Below are 17,911 nucleotides of genomic sequence, written 5' to 3'. Positions count from 1 at the left end.
TGTGCTGGAAGCAGATAGTAAGGCTCCTTTACCACTCTGCCACTGACTGGCCAATTTTCTTCTCATGTACAGCAATACACACCACACCGTGACCAGTCGGACACCTGCTGAGTTGTTTCTGAAACGACAGATCCAAACCCGTTTCAGTTTGCTGAAGCCTGAGCTGGCCGGACGGGTCAGAGGAAAACAAGCCGCACAGAAGCATCATCATGACCATGGAGTTTCACCTGTTTGTGTTTTTCTAGAAGGAGAGACTGTCCGCATCCAAAATTTCAGGAGGAGGAGTGGAGAAATGGATTCAGGTAACAGTTCTGAAGAGACTGGGAACTGTCATTTACCTGATACAAGAGGGACAGCGACAGTGTACAGCGCAACATGTTACCACAGCAAAAAACTGTTGGGAGACCTCCAGTTAGGTTGTTTCAAGCAGCAGAGAGTGTGCCATCAGTAAAAATGGACTGTGGTTTACTAAATCTTCCACCCAGTACATCAGTGAGTTGTACAGTACCCACTGTTCCCACTGAGTGCGCTGATGAGGTGTCACCAGTACCTGGTAAACCCACATCAATCAAAGACGTGCCTGTGATTTCACTCACAGACAGGAGATTATTTTATTTCATTAACACCAAAATGAAGGAAGGTCATTAGTGCCTGTTGGGGTGGCAACCTGAGAAGCCTGAGAGGAGGATTTCAAGCTGAAGAAGGAGGCCTGTAGGGCCTGGCTGGCTCAGGGGTATCCTGAAGCAGCAAACGGGTACCGATGGGCAAAAAAGGCAGTTGCTCAAGGGGTTGCTGAAGTAAAGACCCGGGTGTGGGAGGAGCTTGGGGAGGCCATGGAGAAGGACTTTCGGTCAGCCTCAAGGAAATTCTGACAAACTATCAGGCGACTCAGGAAAGGGAAGCAGGGCTTAGCTGAGGCTGTTCTCTGCAGGGGTGGAGAACTGCTGACCTCACCTGGGGATATTGGCAGGCAGTGGAAGGAACACTTTAAGGACCTCCTAAACCCAACCAACATGCCCTCCATTGAGGGGGCAGAGCTGGGAAGAATCCTCAACCATATCCATGATAGAGGTCTCTGAGGTAGTTAAAAAGCCCCTCAGTGGCAAGGCACTGGGTGTGAATGAGATTCACCCTGAGGTTCTGAAGGCTCTGGACATTGTTGGGTTATGGACTAGCAGACTGGTATGGTGGTTGTGATTTTTTAAAAAGGGGACTGGAGGGTGTGCTCCAACTGTCAGGGGATCACATTACTCAGTCTCCCAGGTAAAGCTCATACCAGGGTGCTGGAAAGGAGTCTCCGGCCGATTGTCGAACCTCTGATTCAGGGGGAACAATGCAGATTTTGTCCTGGCCATGGAACAGAGGACAAGTTCTCACTTGAGGGGTCATTTGTGTATATTTTGATTCATGTCAAGTAGCTGCTGTAACACTTTCATTTCCCTTTGGGTCTAATAGTCATCTATCTATCTACCATTCTATGAACCTGGATAGTTACTGTATATTATCATCTCATGAAGCAAATATTAAAATGAAAAGATGAGATAAAAACAAAGAATTTTGTTTTCACTTGTTTAAGCATTAATTGTATATACTGCTAATATTTAATGTCACTTTTAGTTGTTCTTATGAATATCAGACTGAAAAGACATCTTGAAAACATATTTTATTGTCAATAAAATGTGTTGACGTCACCATGTAGTACATCAACTACAATGTGTGTCATCTCTACAGAAACAAACAACAAACATTTGATCTCAAGTTAAACTGGGAAAAAAAATACACAAGTATAAAATCGAAAATAAAGATGAAATTAATAAAAACTTAAGAGAGCGACCTGCAAACACCACCATTTAGTATATCAATAAATTAGTGTCATTAGTATTAAAAACTTAAAGGCCCAAAATCACCCCAAATGCTTCCCACACTGTTCACATCCAAAGAAATCCATCATTTTAATGAAGGCAATGGTTCATTTCATTTGATCACCTATCAGGCATCATGAACCATACAAAGAGTATGGTCTTGACCTACTCTATGTGGAAAGTACCTTGAGATGACTTTTGTTGTGATTTGACGCTATAAATATATATGATTGATTGATTGAACCCTTTGTACATACATTCGTGCTGTCCAATAGAAACTGTTATAAATTGACTTTTTTATCTAGTTTTAATCATCAGACATCCTGATCTAACATTATCAGAGAAACATGCTCACCAAACATTAGTAAAAGCTTGGCTTGCAACCACTCCGGGCGACTTGTATTTGCAATTGTACAGCTTCTAACCTGTGTGGACTCTCATATGCACCTTTAAATTGCACATCTTAGTAAATCTTTTCCCACAACTGTTACATGGATACGGCTTCTCACCTGTGTGGACTCTTATATGCGATCTTAATGCGCCCTGCAGAGAGAAACTTTTCCCACAAGTGTCGCATTGGTACGGCTTCTCACCTGTGTGGATTCTCATATGGTCCTGTAATGTGCACATATGAGAGAATCTTTTCTCACAGGCGTTACATGGGTACGGCTTCTCACCTGTGTGGACTCTCATATGCACTTTCAATACGTTCTGATGAGAAAATCTTTTCCCACAAGTGTCACATGGGTAAGGCTTCTCACCTGTGTGGAGTCTCTCGTGTGCATTCAAATGGGAAATATACTTAAAATCTTTACCACAAGTGCCACACTTCAAAACCTTTTTACTTGTTTGAGTATCCAGCTGAATCTTTGATGTGGTAGGGCTACATACATTGTCACCATGACTTTTAGTTTTATAATGTCCTTTCTGTGGTTTTGTCTCTGTATTTCTAGTAGATCCTGAGTCTCCTTGTTTGCCTTCTGTGTGATCTTGGCTCTCAGTTACATGAGAGTCATGAAAGAGGAGCTGGTCATCACTGTTTGTTTCTGGTACCTCAGAGCTTTTAACTGACAAGCTGACAACATGCCAATCCCTCTCCTCACAAGTATCAGTTGACATAAAGGTTTCAGTCTCTTGCTTCAGCACCAGCTGTTCTATCTCCAGATTGGTGTAGAGCTCCTCCTTTTCCTCTTTAATCTGTGGAGGCTCTGGGTCCTCTTGGTTTAAACTAGAGTTCCTTTCCTGGTTGCAGAGCTGCTCATCAGCGAGAACCTCCTCCTCCTTACAGACATGTTGCTGTGGGAGCTCTGGAGGGACAAAGAAGATGGAAATGATGGACTAAATGGTTGGTTTATCACTTTAAAGAAGACTGTGGAGGTCAGACCATTGTTTTTACCTTCTTATTGTGTGTGTTAAAGAGGAAAGTTCTTGTGTTATTCCTTACAGGGCCACTGTTCTCTGATTTAGCCCTGCTCAGGTCCAAATAACAGAAAAGCGCCTTTTTTAAAGGATTCATTAGCATCAATTAATATCTTAATCAATGATTAATAAATAATTCACTAATGCTTTATAAATATTTCACAAACCATTAACATTAACACATAATGCATTGACACAATAACCTTTTATTAAAATATTCATGACAAATTTGGATTATTATGATTAATTGAGGGTTAAATGACATTCTGATAAGTCATCAGGTCTTAATAGTAGTTGATAACATTTTCTAAGTCATCAGTAAGTGGTACTGTGTTCCTAAATAATTTAAATGAAGTAAATGTTATTGTGGTATAGAAAGGGGAATTTTAGACAACCTGGCAACCCCAAAAATTAGACTTATTAATGGATTGTAAAGTATTGATAGAGCACTGTGAATGATCGATTATGCCTTTGATTAATGCTCATGAATCCTTTATAAGAGGTACATTATGTACAACAACAAATGTAGACATCAAACGATGCTTAAGTTACCTTTTGATTCAGGTTAGGGGAAACATAAATAATGATATTTAGGAGGTGATTCTCTGTTTTTGCACCACTTACACTTGTGGAGAACTGTTACACATTGTAGGAAAAGCCTTAATGCTCTTTATTTCCACTTACAGATTTGTAAAACCTTTATCTAGCATTTGAAAACAGAAAATACTGCGAGGAGCAGATCAAAAACCACTGCACTTCTATCAAATCACTACATTTTTCTCTAGGAAGCTTTCTTGTTAATCTAGTCCAGATTTGGCAAATCACTGTCAGACAAATTAGTTTTTGATCAGGACCTTGTGTAATGTGGTGTGAATGGAGAAATACAGGTTTCACAAATCTAAAAAGCATAAGTAGTGCAAAAATAGACAATCAGCCACTGAATACCATTGGGTCATTCCACGAAATCGGTACCTTTTGAACTTTCAGAATTTTAAATATAAAATCATTTTTATCACAATTTTAAAAGTATCTATGGAAAGAAGACATCTTAAAGTGACAATAAATTATATGGTGCCATCTCAGGCTATTTATTTTATGACATGTTATCCACTCCATGATACAATTTATCTGTCAACCCTGTTACGGACAAAATGGTTACTATATAAAATATTTGGAGTATTTCAGTCCCTCTTTTCACTGGGATTATTTCAAATTATGAATATATTTTTAAACATTCAATTTCATCATTCAGATTACCAAGAAAATCACAATTCTAAAAGGAGACCACATATAAATTAAGATATATATATGTATTTTTATGAGAGAGGTATTGAATAAAAGGTAGTTTCCAAAACAGTTTACAGTCTTATTTGGAATGGTAATACCTGGGTGGCCCTTCTAATTATCATGTTTACATTTTTATCAAATTAATGACAGTAACGGGACTGACATATGAAGTAACAGGACTGACAAGAGTAACAGGGATGATGAGTAACATTCTTCAGCACAATGTACATATTTGTATCTTTTAAAAACATTACTGCATTTATTATTATTGTTGTTATTATTATTATTATACCTCATAAATAACTGTATCTTTTAAATTGCAGTAGCATGGAATTTGCATAGTTATATTAGTGAAGCATATTGAATTCTAAGAAAATGTAATGTTTTGAGGGGTTTGTAGTCGGGATCATGAATTCCAGATAAAGTTCTTTTAGCTGGTATTTGGTTTCATTTTCTTTAACATTACAAGATAGGGGTGAGGTTCTGTAGTCACCTTACGGCTATTGTGTCATTGCATTTACACAAATACATAAGAGATTTAGAAGAATGTTACTTTAATTGAAACTGATCCTCACTACACTGGTCAGAGAAATCAACTGGCAACATTAAAACCAGACCATAAAGACCTATCACACATCACATGTCTCTTTGAAGTAGGTATCAAAATTCACATTGAGTTAGGTAAAAACTCCATCAAAGTTAAGAAGGTAAATAATAACATGGTGAACTTGCAACATCACAAGAGCGTTAACACTTATCACACGTCACATGCCTCATCGAAGATGAGTGAAACACTGAGAACAGCAATACAAATCATCACATATGAAAGTGTATCATCTTCACATTAAAGCTGAAAACATACTTTACCCTAAGGCAAGGATAAAAGTAAATGCATACAAATCTGAGAAATGATGGCATGTGTATAACCTTTGTGTAACAGTTTAGAGACTAACAACTGTACTAACATAATATTAGAAAGTAATACTTTCCTGTCACTGAGGGAGGTAGCACCATAGGAAAATGAGATTTAAAATTTAGAATGTAACCATACTATAATTAATGTTAACAAGAAACGGAGATAACGTGTTGAAAACAGAACAGGAGAACTAATTCACAAATAAATCTATGAATGTGATATGCACATTCAATGGAGAAATCTCTCATTTTACTTTGTAAGATCCAACCATATATCGCTTTGGATCGCCACATGGCGACCAGTGATTGGTAGTGGGGCTGGGATGAAGCGAAGCACATCGTCATAGAGGTACCAGATTACATCATCATGAATAGGCAAATAGAATGTATTTGGACCTCCACTGTGCATACATTTGACCTGGATGTCAGTGTCATCTGTTGCAATGACAATACCTGGGTAAATGTCACCATCATACCTGACCATACACCACTTTCCAATGATGTCTGTACTAGTCCAATAGACTGCACTAGATTGGCTCAAGAGTTTGGTCACGCATACTAATAGCATCTGTAAAAGTGTATTGAAGTATACATATAAACAATTTAATCAAAACAACAATATTACATTATCTTTATAAGACAGCAACCTCAATAGTATCACCTTAATTCATTAAATGTTAGATGCATATACTAACAAATGTTACTAAGACTGTAATAAATGCTCATACGTCACCCACATTTCATAATATGGGCATCAGCTCAATGATACACACAAGATAACTTTTAAAAATGTTAGCAATTTATCTAAATAAACTTTTTAAACTGTGTGACTCGAGTGAAACCTAATCAGTGTCACTCCTGTTACTCTGGAAAAGTAACAGGTTTGAGAGTAACAGGATTGACGACATCGAGCTAATTTGCCCCTAGCTAGCTAATGTTCAAGGTCACAAGAGCACATGTCATACCGTTTGAAAGAATATTATTTGTAGATATGGTAAATATCAAGATATACAAATTCATATTTTAATTAATATCTCCACATTTCTGGCGAATCTAGTAAACCATCCGAGAACTTTTCGCATACTCTAAATCGCATACTACGCAGTTGAAACACACTACATACTTCAAATGACGTCAGAGTTAGTACGAGTAGTAGGAAAGTATGCGGTTTCGAACAGACCCACTGTTGGAATGTGCCTTTGTTTTACAGGGTTTTTTTGTGTCAGTAACAGGGCTGACATGAAATCAGGGGACACTGATAAAATGATTTACATTTTATAAAGATGACATGTATTCATGGTGAAAACCTTGTTAACAATGAGATTTCTTTTAGAACAATATACAAATGTGAAAATTGTATCATTTTTCCAACAACAAGTTACAACTAAAAAGACCCGAAAAATAACTTTCATAGTGAGGGACAGGCGAAAATCCCTGCCTTATCAACATAAATGCAAATTTAACTATGGAAAGTAATATTTAATTTACCTAAATTTGAGGTAGTGTTGATGATAGAAGACATAGGCCTACTAATGTTAAGTTTTTTTAATTATGTGTGTATTTGGTATTATAGTGATTTTATGACAGATTATTTCTCTGGGACGCAAAATGTACCGATTTCACGGAATGACCCCATTATTAATGTTTCCTAAAACTTTAACCTCAACTTTTCCATCAGAAGTTAACTTCAGCGTCGCAGCATTACGAGCAAATGATTACAGTTATATATATCTTAACAACTGTGGTGTTATATAAAGCTGATTATTCTGTTTTATACAATTATAACCACCGCTTTACAGACCTGCTCTGTGTAGCTTTATTTCAGGTTTCGAAACGATATCCAGAAGTCTGCGCTGACGGTCGATCTCTTCTTCATACTCGACGATAGTTTTGTGAAAAACTCTGAATATTTCTTCAGCAGCAGCAGTTAGTCTCTCGTTCATTAACTCTCTCAAATTCTGAACTGAAGACATTGTTGATGAACCACGGTAATATTTCCCAATGTTCTGTTGAGCGACTTCTTCAACTACAGGACAGAGAGCAACTACCGTGTGTTGTTTACTTTCGCTGGGTGGGTGTTACACTGTTAAGTTCCGACAGAGGAGTATTGTGTTTTTCGTTCCGCTAATTGCAACAAGTTTTTTTTCTTTCTTTCTTACTAATTTCAACAAGTTGTCTCACTGTAATTTGTGATGAACAAATAAACAAACACTAAATAAACACACATCCAGTATACAAGTGCTTTACGGACTTGGAGAAGACTTATGATGTTGTCCCTCAGTGATCCTTGGTGGTGCTGCGGAAGTACAGGGGTACCGGGGCCGCTGTTGCGAGCCAAACATTCCCTACACAACTGCTGTGAGAGCTGAGTTTTCGTTCTCGGCAGCAAGTCAGACCTGTTATAGGTGGGTGTTATGCTCCCCCAAGGCTGTCCCTTGTCACCAATTCTGTTTGTGATTTTCATGGACAGAGTCTCAAGGCACCACCGGACAGAGGAGAGTGTCTTGTTTGGGGACCTCAGAATTGCTTCTCTGAAAACATATTTTATTGTCAATAAAATGCGTTGACGTCACCATGTAGTACATCAACAACTACAATGTGTGTCATCTTTACAGAAACAAACAACAAACATTTGATCTCAAGTTAAACTGGAAAAAAAATACACAAGTATAAAATCGAAAATAAAAATGAAATAAATAAAAACTTAAGAGAGCGACCTGCAAAACACCACCATAGTATATCAATAAATTAGTGTCATCACTACAGCAGCAAATAATATACATTTTATCCTGCCTTATCGCAAAAAGACAAATACAATAAAATAATAACATTAAAAAAAATGCTTCAGACAAGGAGACTCTAGTTGACAGTATAAAAAACGTAAAGGCCCAAAATCACCCCAAATGCTTCCCACACTGTTCAAATCCAGAGAAATTTCACAATTTTAATGAAGGTAATGGTTCATTTCATTTGATCACCTATCAGGCATTATGAACCATACAAAGAGTATGGTCTTGACCTACTCTATGTGTAAAGTGCCTTGAGATGACTTTTGTTGTGATTTGGCGCTATAAATATATATGATTGATTGATTGAACCCTTTGTACATGCATTTGTGCTGTCCAATAGAAACTGTTATAGATCGACTTTTGTATCTAGTTTTAATCCACATTTTATTTGTTTTTAACTATATCTTTTAACAGGAAGAAAGATATTAATCATCAGACATCCGGATCTAACATTATCAGAGAAACATGCTCACCAAACATTAGTAGAAGCTTGGCTTGCAACCACTCCGGTCGTCCTCTGTCCACAGAATAACTCCAGAGAAAAAGACTTTTTATTTAGCTGTGCTTTTTCAATTTGGCTTGTGACAGAATCTTTTTCTAGTGCATGCATTCTCATGTCGATCTTGAATTGATGTCTGCGTATGAAATCTCGTTTGAGTTTTGCAATTGTACAGCTTCTAACCTGTGTGGACTCTCATATGTACCTTTAAGTTGCCCAGCTTAGCAAATCTTTTCCCACAAGTGTTACATGGATACGGCTTCTCACCTGTGTGGACTCTTATATGCGATTTTAATGCGTCCAGCCGAGAGAATCTTTTGCCACAAGTGTCACATGGGTATGGCTTCTCACCTGTGTGAGTTCTCATATGCTTGTGTAATGCACACAGATGAGAAAATCTTTTCTCACAAGTGTCACATGGGTACGGCTTTTCACCTGTGTGGACTCTCATATGCTGTTTTAATGCACTCAGCTGAACAAATGTTTTCTCACAAGTGTCACATGGGTACGGCTTCTCACCTGTGTGGACTCTCATATGCTTGTGTAATGCACACAGATGAGAAAATTTTTCCCCACAAGTGTGACATGGGTATATATTCTCACATGTGTGGACTCTCATATGCTGTTTTAATATTGTCTGCAGAGAAAATCTTTTCCCACAAGTGTTACATGTGTACAGCTTCTCACCTGTGTGGACTGTCATATGACTTTTTAATGCGCTCTGCTGAGAAAATCTTTTCCCACAAGTGTCACATGTGTACGGCTTCTCACCTGTGTGGACTCTGTGGTGTACTTTCAAGTGAGAAATATACTTGAAAGCTTTTCCACAAGTGTCACACTTCAAAAACTTTTCACCTGTTTCAGTATCCAGCTGAATCTTTGATGTGGTAGGGCTACATACATTGTCACCGTGACTTTTAGTTTTATAATGTCCCTTTTGTGGTTTTGTCCCTGTATTTCTAGTAGATCCTGAGTCTCCTTGTTTGCCTCCTTTGTGATCTTGACTCTCAGCCACATGAGAGTTATGGGAGAGGAGCTGGTCATCACTATTTGTTTCTGGTACCTCAGAGCTTTTAACTGACATGCTGACAACATCATCAATCATGAAATCCAGAGTCTGATATTCACTGTTGTCACCTTCCTCACAAATATCAGTCGACATAAAGGTTTCAGTCTCCTGCTTCACCACCAGCTGTTCTATCTCCAGATTGGTGCAGAGCTCCTCCTGCTCCTCTTTAATTTGTGGAGACTCTGGGTCCTCTTGGTCCAAACTGGAGGTCGTCTCCTGGTTGCAGAGCTGCTCGTCAGTGAGAACCTCCTCCTCCTCCTCCTTATAGACATGGTGCTGTGGGAGCTCTGGAGGGACAAAGAGGAAAGGGTTTAACATTTTTGTGTTCCTGGTTTCTGTTAAGGCACCCTTTAAAAGTGTTTATAAGCCATTAAAAAATGTCTTAATCACTAGTTAATAAATCATACACTCATTCTCATTATTTAACAAATCATTAACATTAACACACATAATACATTCACACAATAACCTTTTATTAATTATTCATACTCATACTCATTTATACCCTCCAGGACTGTTGATTATTATAAAACTGTTAAAGAAATGAAGTGACGTAAAAGTAATACAGTACAGGCTCTGAAATGTTTTTAAGTACAAAAGTAAACAGTAAAAACGAATTTTTGCCGTTAATAATAAACAATACCCCTTTTGATAACTCGGCAAAACAAAAACGTTCCCGGCAAACAACATAGTATAGTTTTTCCTCATTTATTAACAATCTGCAGAGAAAATAAAAATCACTACACACAGTCTAGTTTTGCTGTATACCACGGGCAGCATCTTACCAGGGGCGACATGGAACGCACACATCAAAAGAAAAAAAAAAAGATGTCATGTCTTCTTTTTATAATGTCACCGAGGTTGAAACAATTAACAAGTCTGTTTTGATAATTTAACGAGTAGAAAGTACCGATAATTGAGTTCAAATGTAGGGAGTAAAAGTAAAAAGTCGTCAGAAAAATAAATATTCAAGTACAGTACAGATACCTGGAAAATCTACTTAAGTACAGTAACAAAGTATTTGTTCTTTGTTACTTCCCACCTCTGGTGTGTTCTGTCTCCTTATTGTACAACAGTACATTTTTAATCTTCAACCCAGCAGTGTTTTGTGTATTATTTCATATGCATGTTGAATGTTTTCAGGCAATTTCCATGACAAAACATTAATTGAGGGTTAAATGACATTCTGATAAGTCATCAGGTCTTAAAAGTTGTTCATAAGGGCTTGTGGATAACATTTTCAAGTCAGTAAGTGGTACTGTGTTCCTGAAGAATTAAATGTTATTGCGGTATAGAGGGGGGGATTTTACATAACCTGGCAACACAAAATGGGCTGCTCATTAATGGATTATACATTATTTAAAAAGCACTGGTAAATTAATTGTTAACCATCAAGTCCTTAATTAATGCTTATGGATCATTTATAAGAGGTGCCTCATCAGAATGTACAAGAAATACAGATATCTGACAATGTTGAATTACCTTTCAATTCAGAGTAAAGGGAGAAGTTTTGGGGAAAGTGAGGGGAAACAGAAATAATGATATACAAGGGCTGATTCTCCATTTTACATTATTTACACTTGTAAAAACTGTTAGACATTGTAACAAAAGCTTTCATGTTGTTTAGGCCCACTTTTATATTTGTGAAACCTTTATTTAGCTTTTGACAACAGAAAAAGGGCAATTTCACAGAAATCTCTAAGCCCACACCACTTTGGACCTGGGGGGTATTCCAGGTAGGAGGTTCAACAAACTCTGAGTCTAACCCAGAACTCTGAGTTGACTTACGCTGAGATGGGAAACTCTGAGTATCCGGTTCCAGAACAGCTGATCTGAATTAGGTAAATCAACTCTGAGTATGTTAACCTTGAGTTTAGCGCGTGCGTGACCACTATACAAAGCCATCATCAATGGAGCCCCGATACCTTGATTCACCATGGCAACTACTGAGAAAAAAAGCTTTGAGTTATGTCACCTCACTGTAACTGGAGCTCCCCCCGCAGACCTGTGGCGAATATGATCATATATTTCACAAAAAGTAACACCGCTTCAGACGCTAAGGAGAGAGAAGCGGCATGAGAGAAAATTGCTGCCCGAGTCAATTCTTAAGTTGTAATGCACTACTCCACTGACTTAACTTACCTCACTTAAAATTGTAGCATACAGGTGAAAAAGTGGTGTAATGTATTTGGAAGCAGCTAAAAATAAAATAAAAAAACATAATTCAGAAAAGTAAGGCACATTTTGCTGGGCTATGATTGTACCTCACTTTGATTTTATTCATATGTGACGTAGGGTATTAAACAAAGTAAATATTAATTCAGTGGCTACTTCAACATGTAGTAATTTAAACCTCAAACAGAAAGCTGCTTAACACACTGTCCTCTCATCTAATATCCTGCTTAGTAGATTAACATTTTACACTATTTTAACACAATTTTACATATAATACATATTGGAGTCATTGATTATAAGACTAACATGTGACGATGTGTACATGAATATTAAATAAAATACTTCCTAAAAATTAGATTAACAAGAAGGCAGATATGGCCGGACAATGTTAAGAAAGGATTGAGTGTAATGAACAGTGATACCGTTCAGATACCGTTAGATATTCATCTCGGAATTAAAGCACATCCAATTGAGCCCTGAGTACATCTCCCGACATAAGGCATTGCGAAAATAATTCTGCCTCGATATCTATCGGATTGCGAAGAAACGGACAACCCATGTCTGGCAGCTTGCTGTCTGGCAGGTGGGAGGAGACAGGTAGAAACTCCGGGTTTCTTACAGAAAACCTGCCAGCGAGCAGGTTATGTTCACAGAGTCAGTTACCATGGTGACTGACTCAGAGTTTCAGTTACCTCTCTTTCTGGAACGGATAACACGGAGTTTCCCTCATCTCAGGGTTAACTTACTCTGAGTTTTCACATAACCCGCTTTCTGGAATACCCCCCAGGTCTATATAAACAACAACACCACTGCACTTATATTTGTCAAACCAGGACTCTCAAATCACTGTAGTTCCATGAGTCTTTAGAGTTTCCTTGTTAATCCAATCCAAAGTCCTAAAGCTGATTATTCTGTTTTATTTTTAGAATAATTAAGGTTATACAGACCTGATCTGTGTCGGTTTATTTGAGGTTTCCAAACGGTATCCAGCAGTCTGCGCTGACGGTCGATCTCTTCTTCATACTCGACGATAGTTTTGTGAAAAACTCTGAATATTTCTTCAGCAGCAGCAGTTAGTCTCTCGTTCATTAACTCTCTCAAATGCTGAACTGAAGACATTGTTGATGAACTACGGGTAATATTTCTCAATGTCCTGCTGAGGGACTTCTTCAACCACAGGACACAGAGCAACTAACGTGACTGACTCATGTGTTGTTTACTTCCGCTGGGTGTTACACTATTAAGTTCCGACAGAGGAGTCTTGTGTTTCTTTCGTTCCGCTTGTTGTAACATTTTGGCTCACTGTAATTTGTGATTTGTAAATAAACAACACTAACAGCACAGAGGTTTTGTGTTTTTAAACTACACATGTGAACTGTTTGCTTTGTGGGGTTGATATTTGTCCTCTCACTGTAATTTGACATCCCCTTAAAACCTGGAAATGGAAAATTCATTACATAAAGGTTTGAGGTACTTGCACTTGAATTTATCCATTTTGTGCAGTGTTTGATATCCATTGCACAAAGAATTGTAGTACTTTTTATTTTTAAATTGTACATTTATTTAATAGCTCTGTTTTTTGTTAACCCCCCTAACACATTCCTCCTGCCAATTGCTTTTTGGATGGACAGTGTAATATTTTTGATGCCACCGTGTAACTTTAATATTAAACTGCTGTTGATATTGTCTGTTTCCTAAAGACTCTAAGTAAAGACATGTTACTGAGTTCAGCTCTCTGCCTGATTACGGATTGACTCAAAATACATTACAATGGCGACGAGGATTTTAAAAGTTTCTACTGCATGAAAGGACTGTGTGAAATACTGTACACTGGTCGTACATACCAGCAAGCTGACATTGCCATGCAGGTGGGTCGTATGGACGAATACAATAAGTCAAAGGAGTATTTGTTTCTTATCTGGAGCGTCTGGAACAGTCTATGTTGGCTAATGATGTTGCATATGACAAAAGGGTCTGTGTGTTTCTTTTTGTGATTTGGGCAAACACCTACTCTACTACTACTCTGACCTGACAAAATCACTGAGACTACAAGCGCCAGTTGTGATTGCTGAACGTTTTCGTTTTTTAGAAATGTGACCAGAAGGACTGGGAATCAGTTTCTGATTATGTTGTGGCTTTGAGGCAGTTGTCAGCCACATGTGATTTTGGACAGTATTTGAACGATGCCCTGAGGGATCGTTTTGTGAGTGGAGTTCTGATGCTGTGCAGTGCCGTTGTCGTGCCAAAAAGTGATCGTCTGCCAGAATCTGATTTGTGGCCGCGGGAGCGCGCACCGCAGCCCGTTGAGCGGTAGCGCTATAAAACGTCTAATTTTCTTTTGATTAAACGGTCATAATATGCATATACAAACAATCATCACACATTATCACAACTGTGGCCAAAAGAAGTGTAGTTTGTAGCGAAATAAGGCATGGCAATTACGTGATAGACATGTCTCTACAGTATGTTTGTGTGTTTTCAATAAAGAAATTATCACTTTTGCAATGATCCTCGTGACTCTGCATTGTTTTTTATCTAATCTGGGCCCTACGTAGTATTTGCTTCCCATGTTTGGATGTGTTTTGTATATCTAATATTATTGTTTATGCCTACTATTAAAATAACAAACAGTTTTCACCTGCCAAAAATTGATTGGAAGCCAAATGCAGTTACTGAATGGTTATTTCTGCCTAAATATGACTTGATCTCATTCATAAGCTTCATAATATAAACACTAGAGCTCACAGGACAGTTTGGAACTCTTTTAAAGGACCATTACAACACAAAATGTGCATTTTCACCTGCCAAAAATTGATTGGAGGCCAAATGCAGTTACTGTTAGGTTATTTCTGCCTAAATATGACTTCATATTACTGTGGTAAGTGATATGAAGTCATTTTGAGGCAGAAAACCCCTTTCAGTATCAAATTAAGAGCTGGAATCAATTTTTGGCAAGTGAAAATCTGCATTTTATGTGTTGTACTGGCACTTCACTCAGTTTTCAAGAGGTAAAGGGTACTGTTTATGGTATTATCTTCTAAATATAACTCTGTTGAGTGATATGACGTCATTTTGAAGCAGAAAAACTCTTTCAGTATCAAATTAAGGGCATGGATCAATTTTTGGCAAGTAAAAAACTGCATTTTATGCGTTGCATTGGCCCTTTACAACCTTTCCAGAGGGTACAGAGTACTGGTTAAGGTATAATCAGGTAAATATAACTCTGAAGAGTTACATGAAGACATATCGTGGCAGAAAAACCCTTTCAGTATCAGATTGGGAGCGGGAATACATTTTTGGCAAGTAAAAAACTGCATTTTATGCGTAGCATTGACCCTTTACACCATTTCCAGAGGGTACAGAGAACAGGTTAATCTATAATGAGCTAAATATTGCTCTGTTGAGTACTAGGAAGTAATTTTGAGTAAGAAAACACTTTTCAGTATCAAATTAATGGCCGTAATCAATTTTTGGCAGGTGAAAAAGCCCATTTTGTGTTGTAATGGTCCTTTAAAAGAATTCCAAGCTGTCTTGTGAGCTCTGATCTTTATATTATGAAGCTTATGAATGAGATCAAGTCATATTTAGGCAGAAATCACCTAACAGTAACTGCATTTGGTCTCCAATCAATGTTTGGCAGGTGAAAATGCCATATTTTGTGTTGTAATGGTCCTTTAAAAGAGTTCCAAACTGTCTTGTTAGCTCTAGTGTTTATATTATGAAGCTCAAGAATGAGATCAAGACATATTTAGGCATAAATAACCATTCAGTAACTGTATGTGGCCTCCAATCAATTTTTGGCAGGTGAAAATGCACATTTTGTGTTGTAATGGTCCTTTAAAAGAGTTCCAAACTGTCCTGTGAGCTTTAGAGTTTATATTATGAAGCTCAAGAATGAGATCAAGTCATATCTAGGCAGAAATCACCTAACAGTAACTGCATTTGGCCTCCAATCAATTTTTGGCAGGTGAAAATGCACATTTTGTGTTGTAATGGTCCTTTAAAAGAGTTCCAAACTGTCCTGTGAGCTTTAGAGTTTATATTATGAAGCTCAAGAATGAGATCAAGTCATATTTAGGCAGAAATAACCATTCAGTAACTGCTTTTGGCCTCCAATCAATTTTTGGCAGGTGAAAACTGTTTTATATCGGTTTATAGCTTTACCGCTCAACGGGCTGCTGTGCGCGCTCCCGCGGCCACAAATCAGATTCTGGCAGACGATCACTTTTTGGCAAGACAATAGCACAATCTAGTGGGGTAGTACTAAGAAACGTGTCAAGCCACACAAGGGAGCTAGTGTAATTTGTGGAGGAGGGAGGGGTTTGCTTGTGATGACCGGGAATGGCCAGGTGTGGACATGTGTTGTGGGATAATCAGTGAGACGGAGAATTCCAGAGGAGTAGAAAATATTGTCAGACAGAGTGTGTGAACCAAGGGCATTTGGGTGAATATCATCAGAGCGGAAAAAGGCTGGCGGTTTCCAGAAGAGATTACAATTGTCAATAAAAGTTCGCTTGCGGCACACGCAAGCTAATTTGAGCCAGGTATGGAAACTCAGTGTATGGCTGAAACGACCCACACCGCAGTTATAAGAGGTGAGAGGTCCACTGATGAAGACTCGCTTGCTGTGGACCTTGAGGTAATTTATTAAAGTCTTGCTTTTATAATTCAGTGGTTTGTTTGGAGATGTCATTGCAGCCGATATGTACAACAATATCCCAGGCCAGTGGATGTTTGGCCAGGATACTGGGGATTTTTTCCAGCACGTCGATGACTTTAGCACCAGGAAAACAAAAGGTTGCTGCAGTTTTATCCGTCACATTCCTCACAATCGAGTCTCACATGCGATCTCCGCCTGGCCACGAGCCGTAGAACGAGCTACAGAGATGAATAAAGGGCGACATTTTAGTCTCTGTGTTTCACGTTTAACTGGATTAAACATACAGTTAAGTAAGCAAAGTTAAAGGCTATAAACATACCTGTCTCCTGGCGTGTAATCGGCTTTGTGGGCGATTGGTACGCTGACGACGCAGAAGAATGGTGCTAAGCAGTAACATTTTCCGTTCCTGTATTTCTATGTGCGCTTGCAAACACATGAACAGCACTTGCATCGCGGCCGCAATTTGCTCCATCTTCGTCATCTTCTCCTTCTTCTTTCCCGCTTCTTTGTTTTCTTCTTCTACTTATTTGTTTTCTTCTTTTTCTTCTTCTTCTTCGTTTCCGGCGGGCTAGATGCCTTGTGACATGTTGCTGCCTCTCACTGGTGAATCATGGAAGTGCTTCAAAGGCGCACGCTGGCTACGTTATACAGTGACGTAATCGTGTGGCTCCTTGCCAGCTCCTTGTCGGTGGAAACACAACAGGTTCGTAAGAGTTGCTCGGGTTAACACCAACTGAGCACTCGCTGTAGCACCAGCTCCCAGCAAGCTCTAGCTCCAGCTCAGTGGAAAAGGGGTAAGATAAGCGTGGTTGGAGGGGTGGGGGCTGATGGAGGGGAGACTTAGCCTCAGGTGGAGTGGATGGAGACGGACAGACAAAGTGGAGCGGGGCAGGAGCTCGCTTCGCGCCTGGTGTAAAGTGCAGCACAGAGCGCAGACGGTGAGTTGTGGGACCCCCAAGACGACTGGAGAGATTGAGGGACACGAGGCTGGGATATTGCTGCCAAGGGAGCGAAGTTATGGAGGTCAAGGATGTCATATTTGTTCTCCAACTGGAGAAACTTTCACTGCTACCATACACCCAGGCAGATTCTCATATAGTGTAGAGTTTAAATCCCACGATTGCAGATTCATTTAACAAATAAAATTACAGACAGGTTATCAGTTCAAACAGCTGAGACAATAGCAGGTATTATTGGTCTTTAGTGGGAAGAAGGAGTAAGATCTGACAGGGTAGT

At 38.7% G+C, this 17,911-nt stretch overlaps 3 protein-coding genes across 3 annotated transcripts in view; all 3 read right to left on the bottom strand.

Annotated features, from left to right (window-relative positions):
- erap1b (endoplasmic reticulum aminopeptidase 1b) overlaps nucleotides 1-17,911 on the bottom strand; it is a 154,132-nt gene that overhangs the window by 94,437 nt on the left and 41,784 nt on the right. The gene's annotated exons all lie outside the window — the stretch shown is intronic.
- On the bottom strand, nucleotides 1,649-7,514 carry LOC133978688 (zinc finger protein 37-like). Its single transcript, XM_062416976.1, has 2 exons — nucleotides 7,285-7,514; nucleotides 1,649-3,169 (listed from the first exon to the last, which is right to left on the bottom strand). The coding sequence occupies exons 1-2, from the start codon at nucleotides 7,454-7,456 to the stop codon at nucleotides 2,283-2,285; spliced, it is 1,059 nt and encodes a 352-aa protein (XP_062272960.1). The 5' UTR covers nucleotides 7,457-7,514; the 3' UTR covers nucleotides 1,649-2,282.
- On the bottom strand, nucleotides 8,109-13,183 carry LOC133979389 (zinc finger protein 664-like). Its single transcript, XM_062417902.1, has 2 exons — nucleotides 12,963-13,183; nucleotides 8,109-10,127 (listed from the first exon to the last, which is right to left on the bottom strand). Exons 1-2 carry the CDS (start codon nucleotides 13,132-13,134, stop codon nucleotides 8,950-8,952), a joined length of 1,350 nt encoding a protein of 449 aa, XP_062273886.1. The 5' UTR covers nucleotides 13,135-13,183; the 3' UTR covers nucleotides 8,109-8,949.

Source organism: Scomber scombrus, chromosome 4 (assembly GCF_963691925.1).
Source record: "Scomber scombrus chromosome 4, fScoSco1.1, whole genome shotgun sequence".
Lineage (NCBI taxonomy): Eukaryota > Metazoa > Chordata > Actinopteri > Scombriformes > Scombridae > Scomber > Scomber scombrus.
The sequence above is the reverse complement of the archived record's forward strand: the minus strand, read 5'-3'. Positions and strand labels throughout refer to the sequence as shown.

Excerpts from the sequence above, each read along its gene's own strand:
- LOC133978688 (XM_062416976.1), bottom strand. The coding sequence starts at position 7,456 with ATGTCTTCAGTTCAGAATTTGAGAGAGTTAATGAACGAGAGACTAACT. Across the intron at positions 3,170-7,284 it reads AATAAAGCTACACAGAGCAG|AGCTCCCACAGCAACATGTC; the intron begins GTCTGTAAAGCG and ends TTGTCCCTCCAG.
- LOC133979389 (XM_062417902.1), bottom strand. The coding sequence starts at position 13,134 with ATGTCTTCAGTTCAGCATTTGAGAGAGTTAATGAACGAGAGACTAACT. Across the intron at positions 10,128-12,962 it reads AATAAACCGACACAGATCAG|AGCTCCCACAGCACCATGTC; the intron begins GTCTGTATAACC and ends TTGTCCCTCCAG.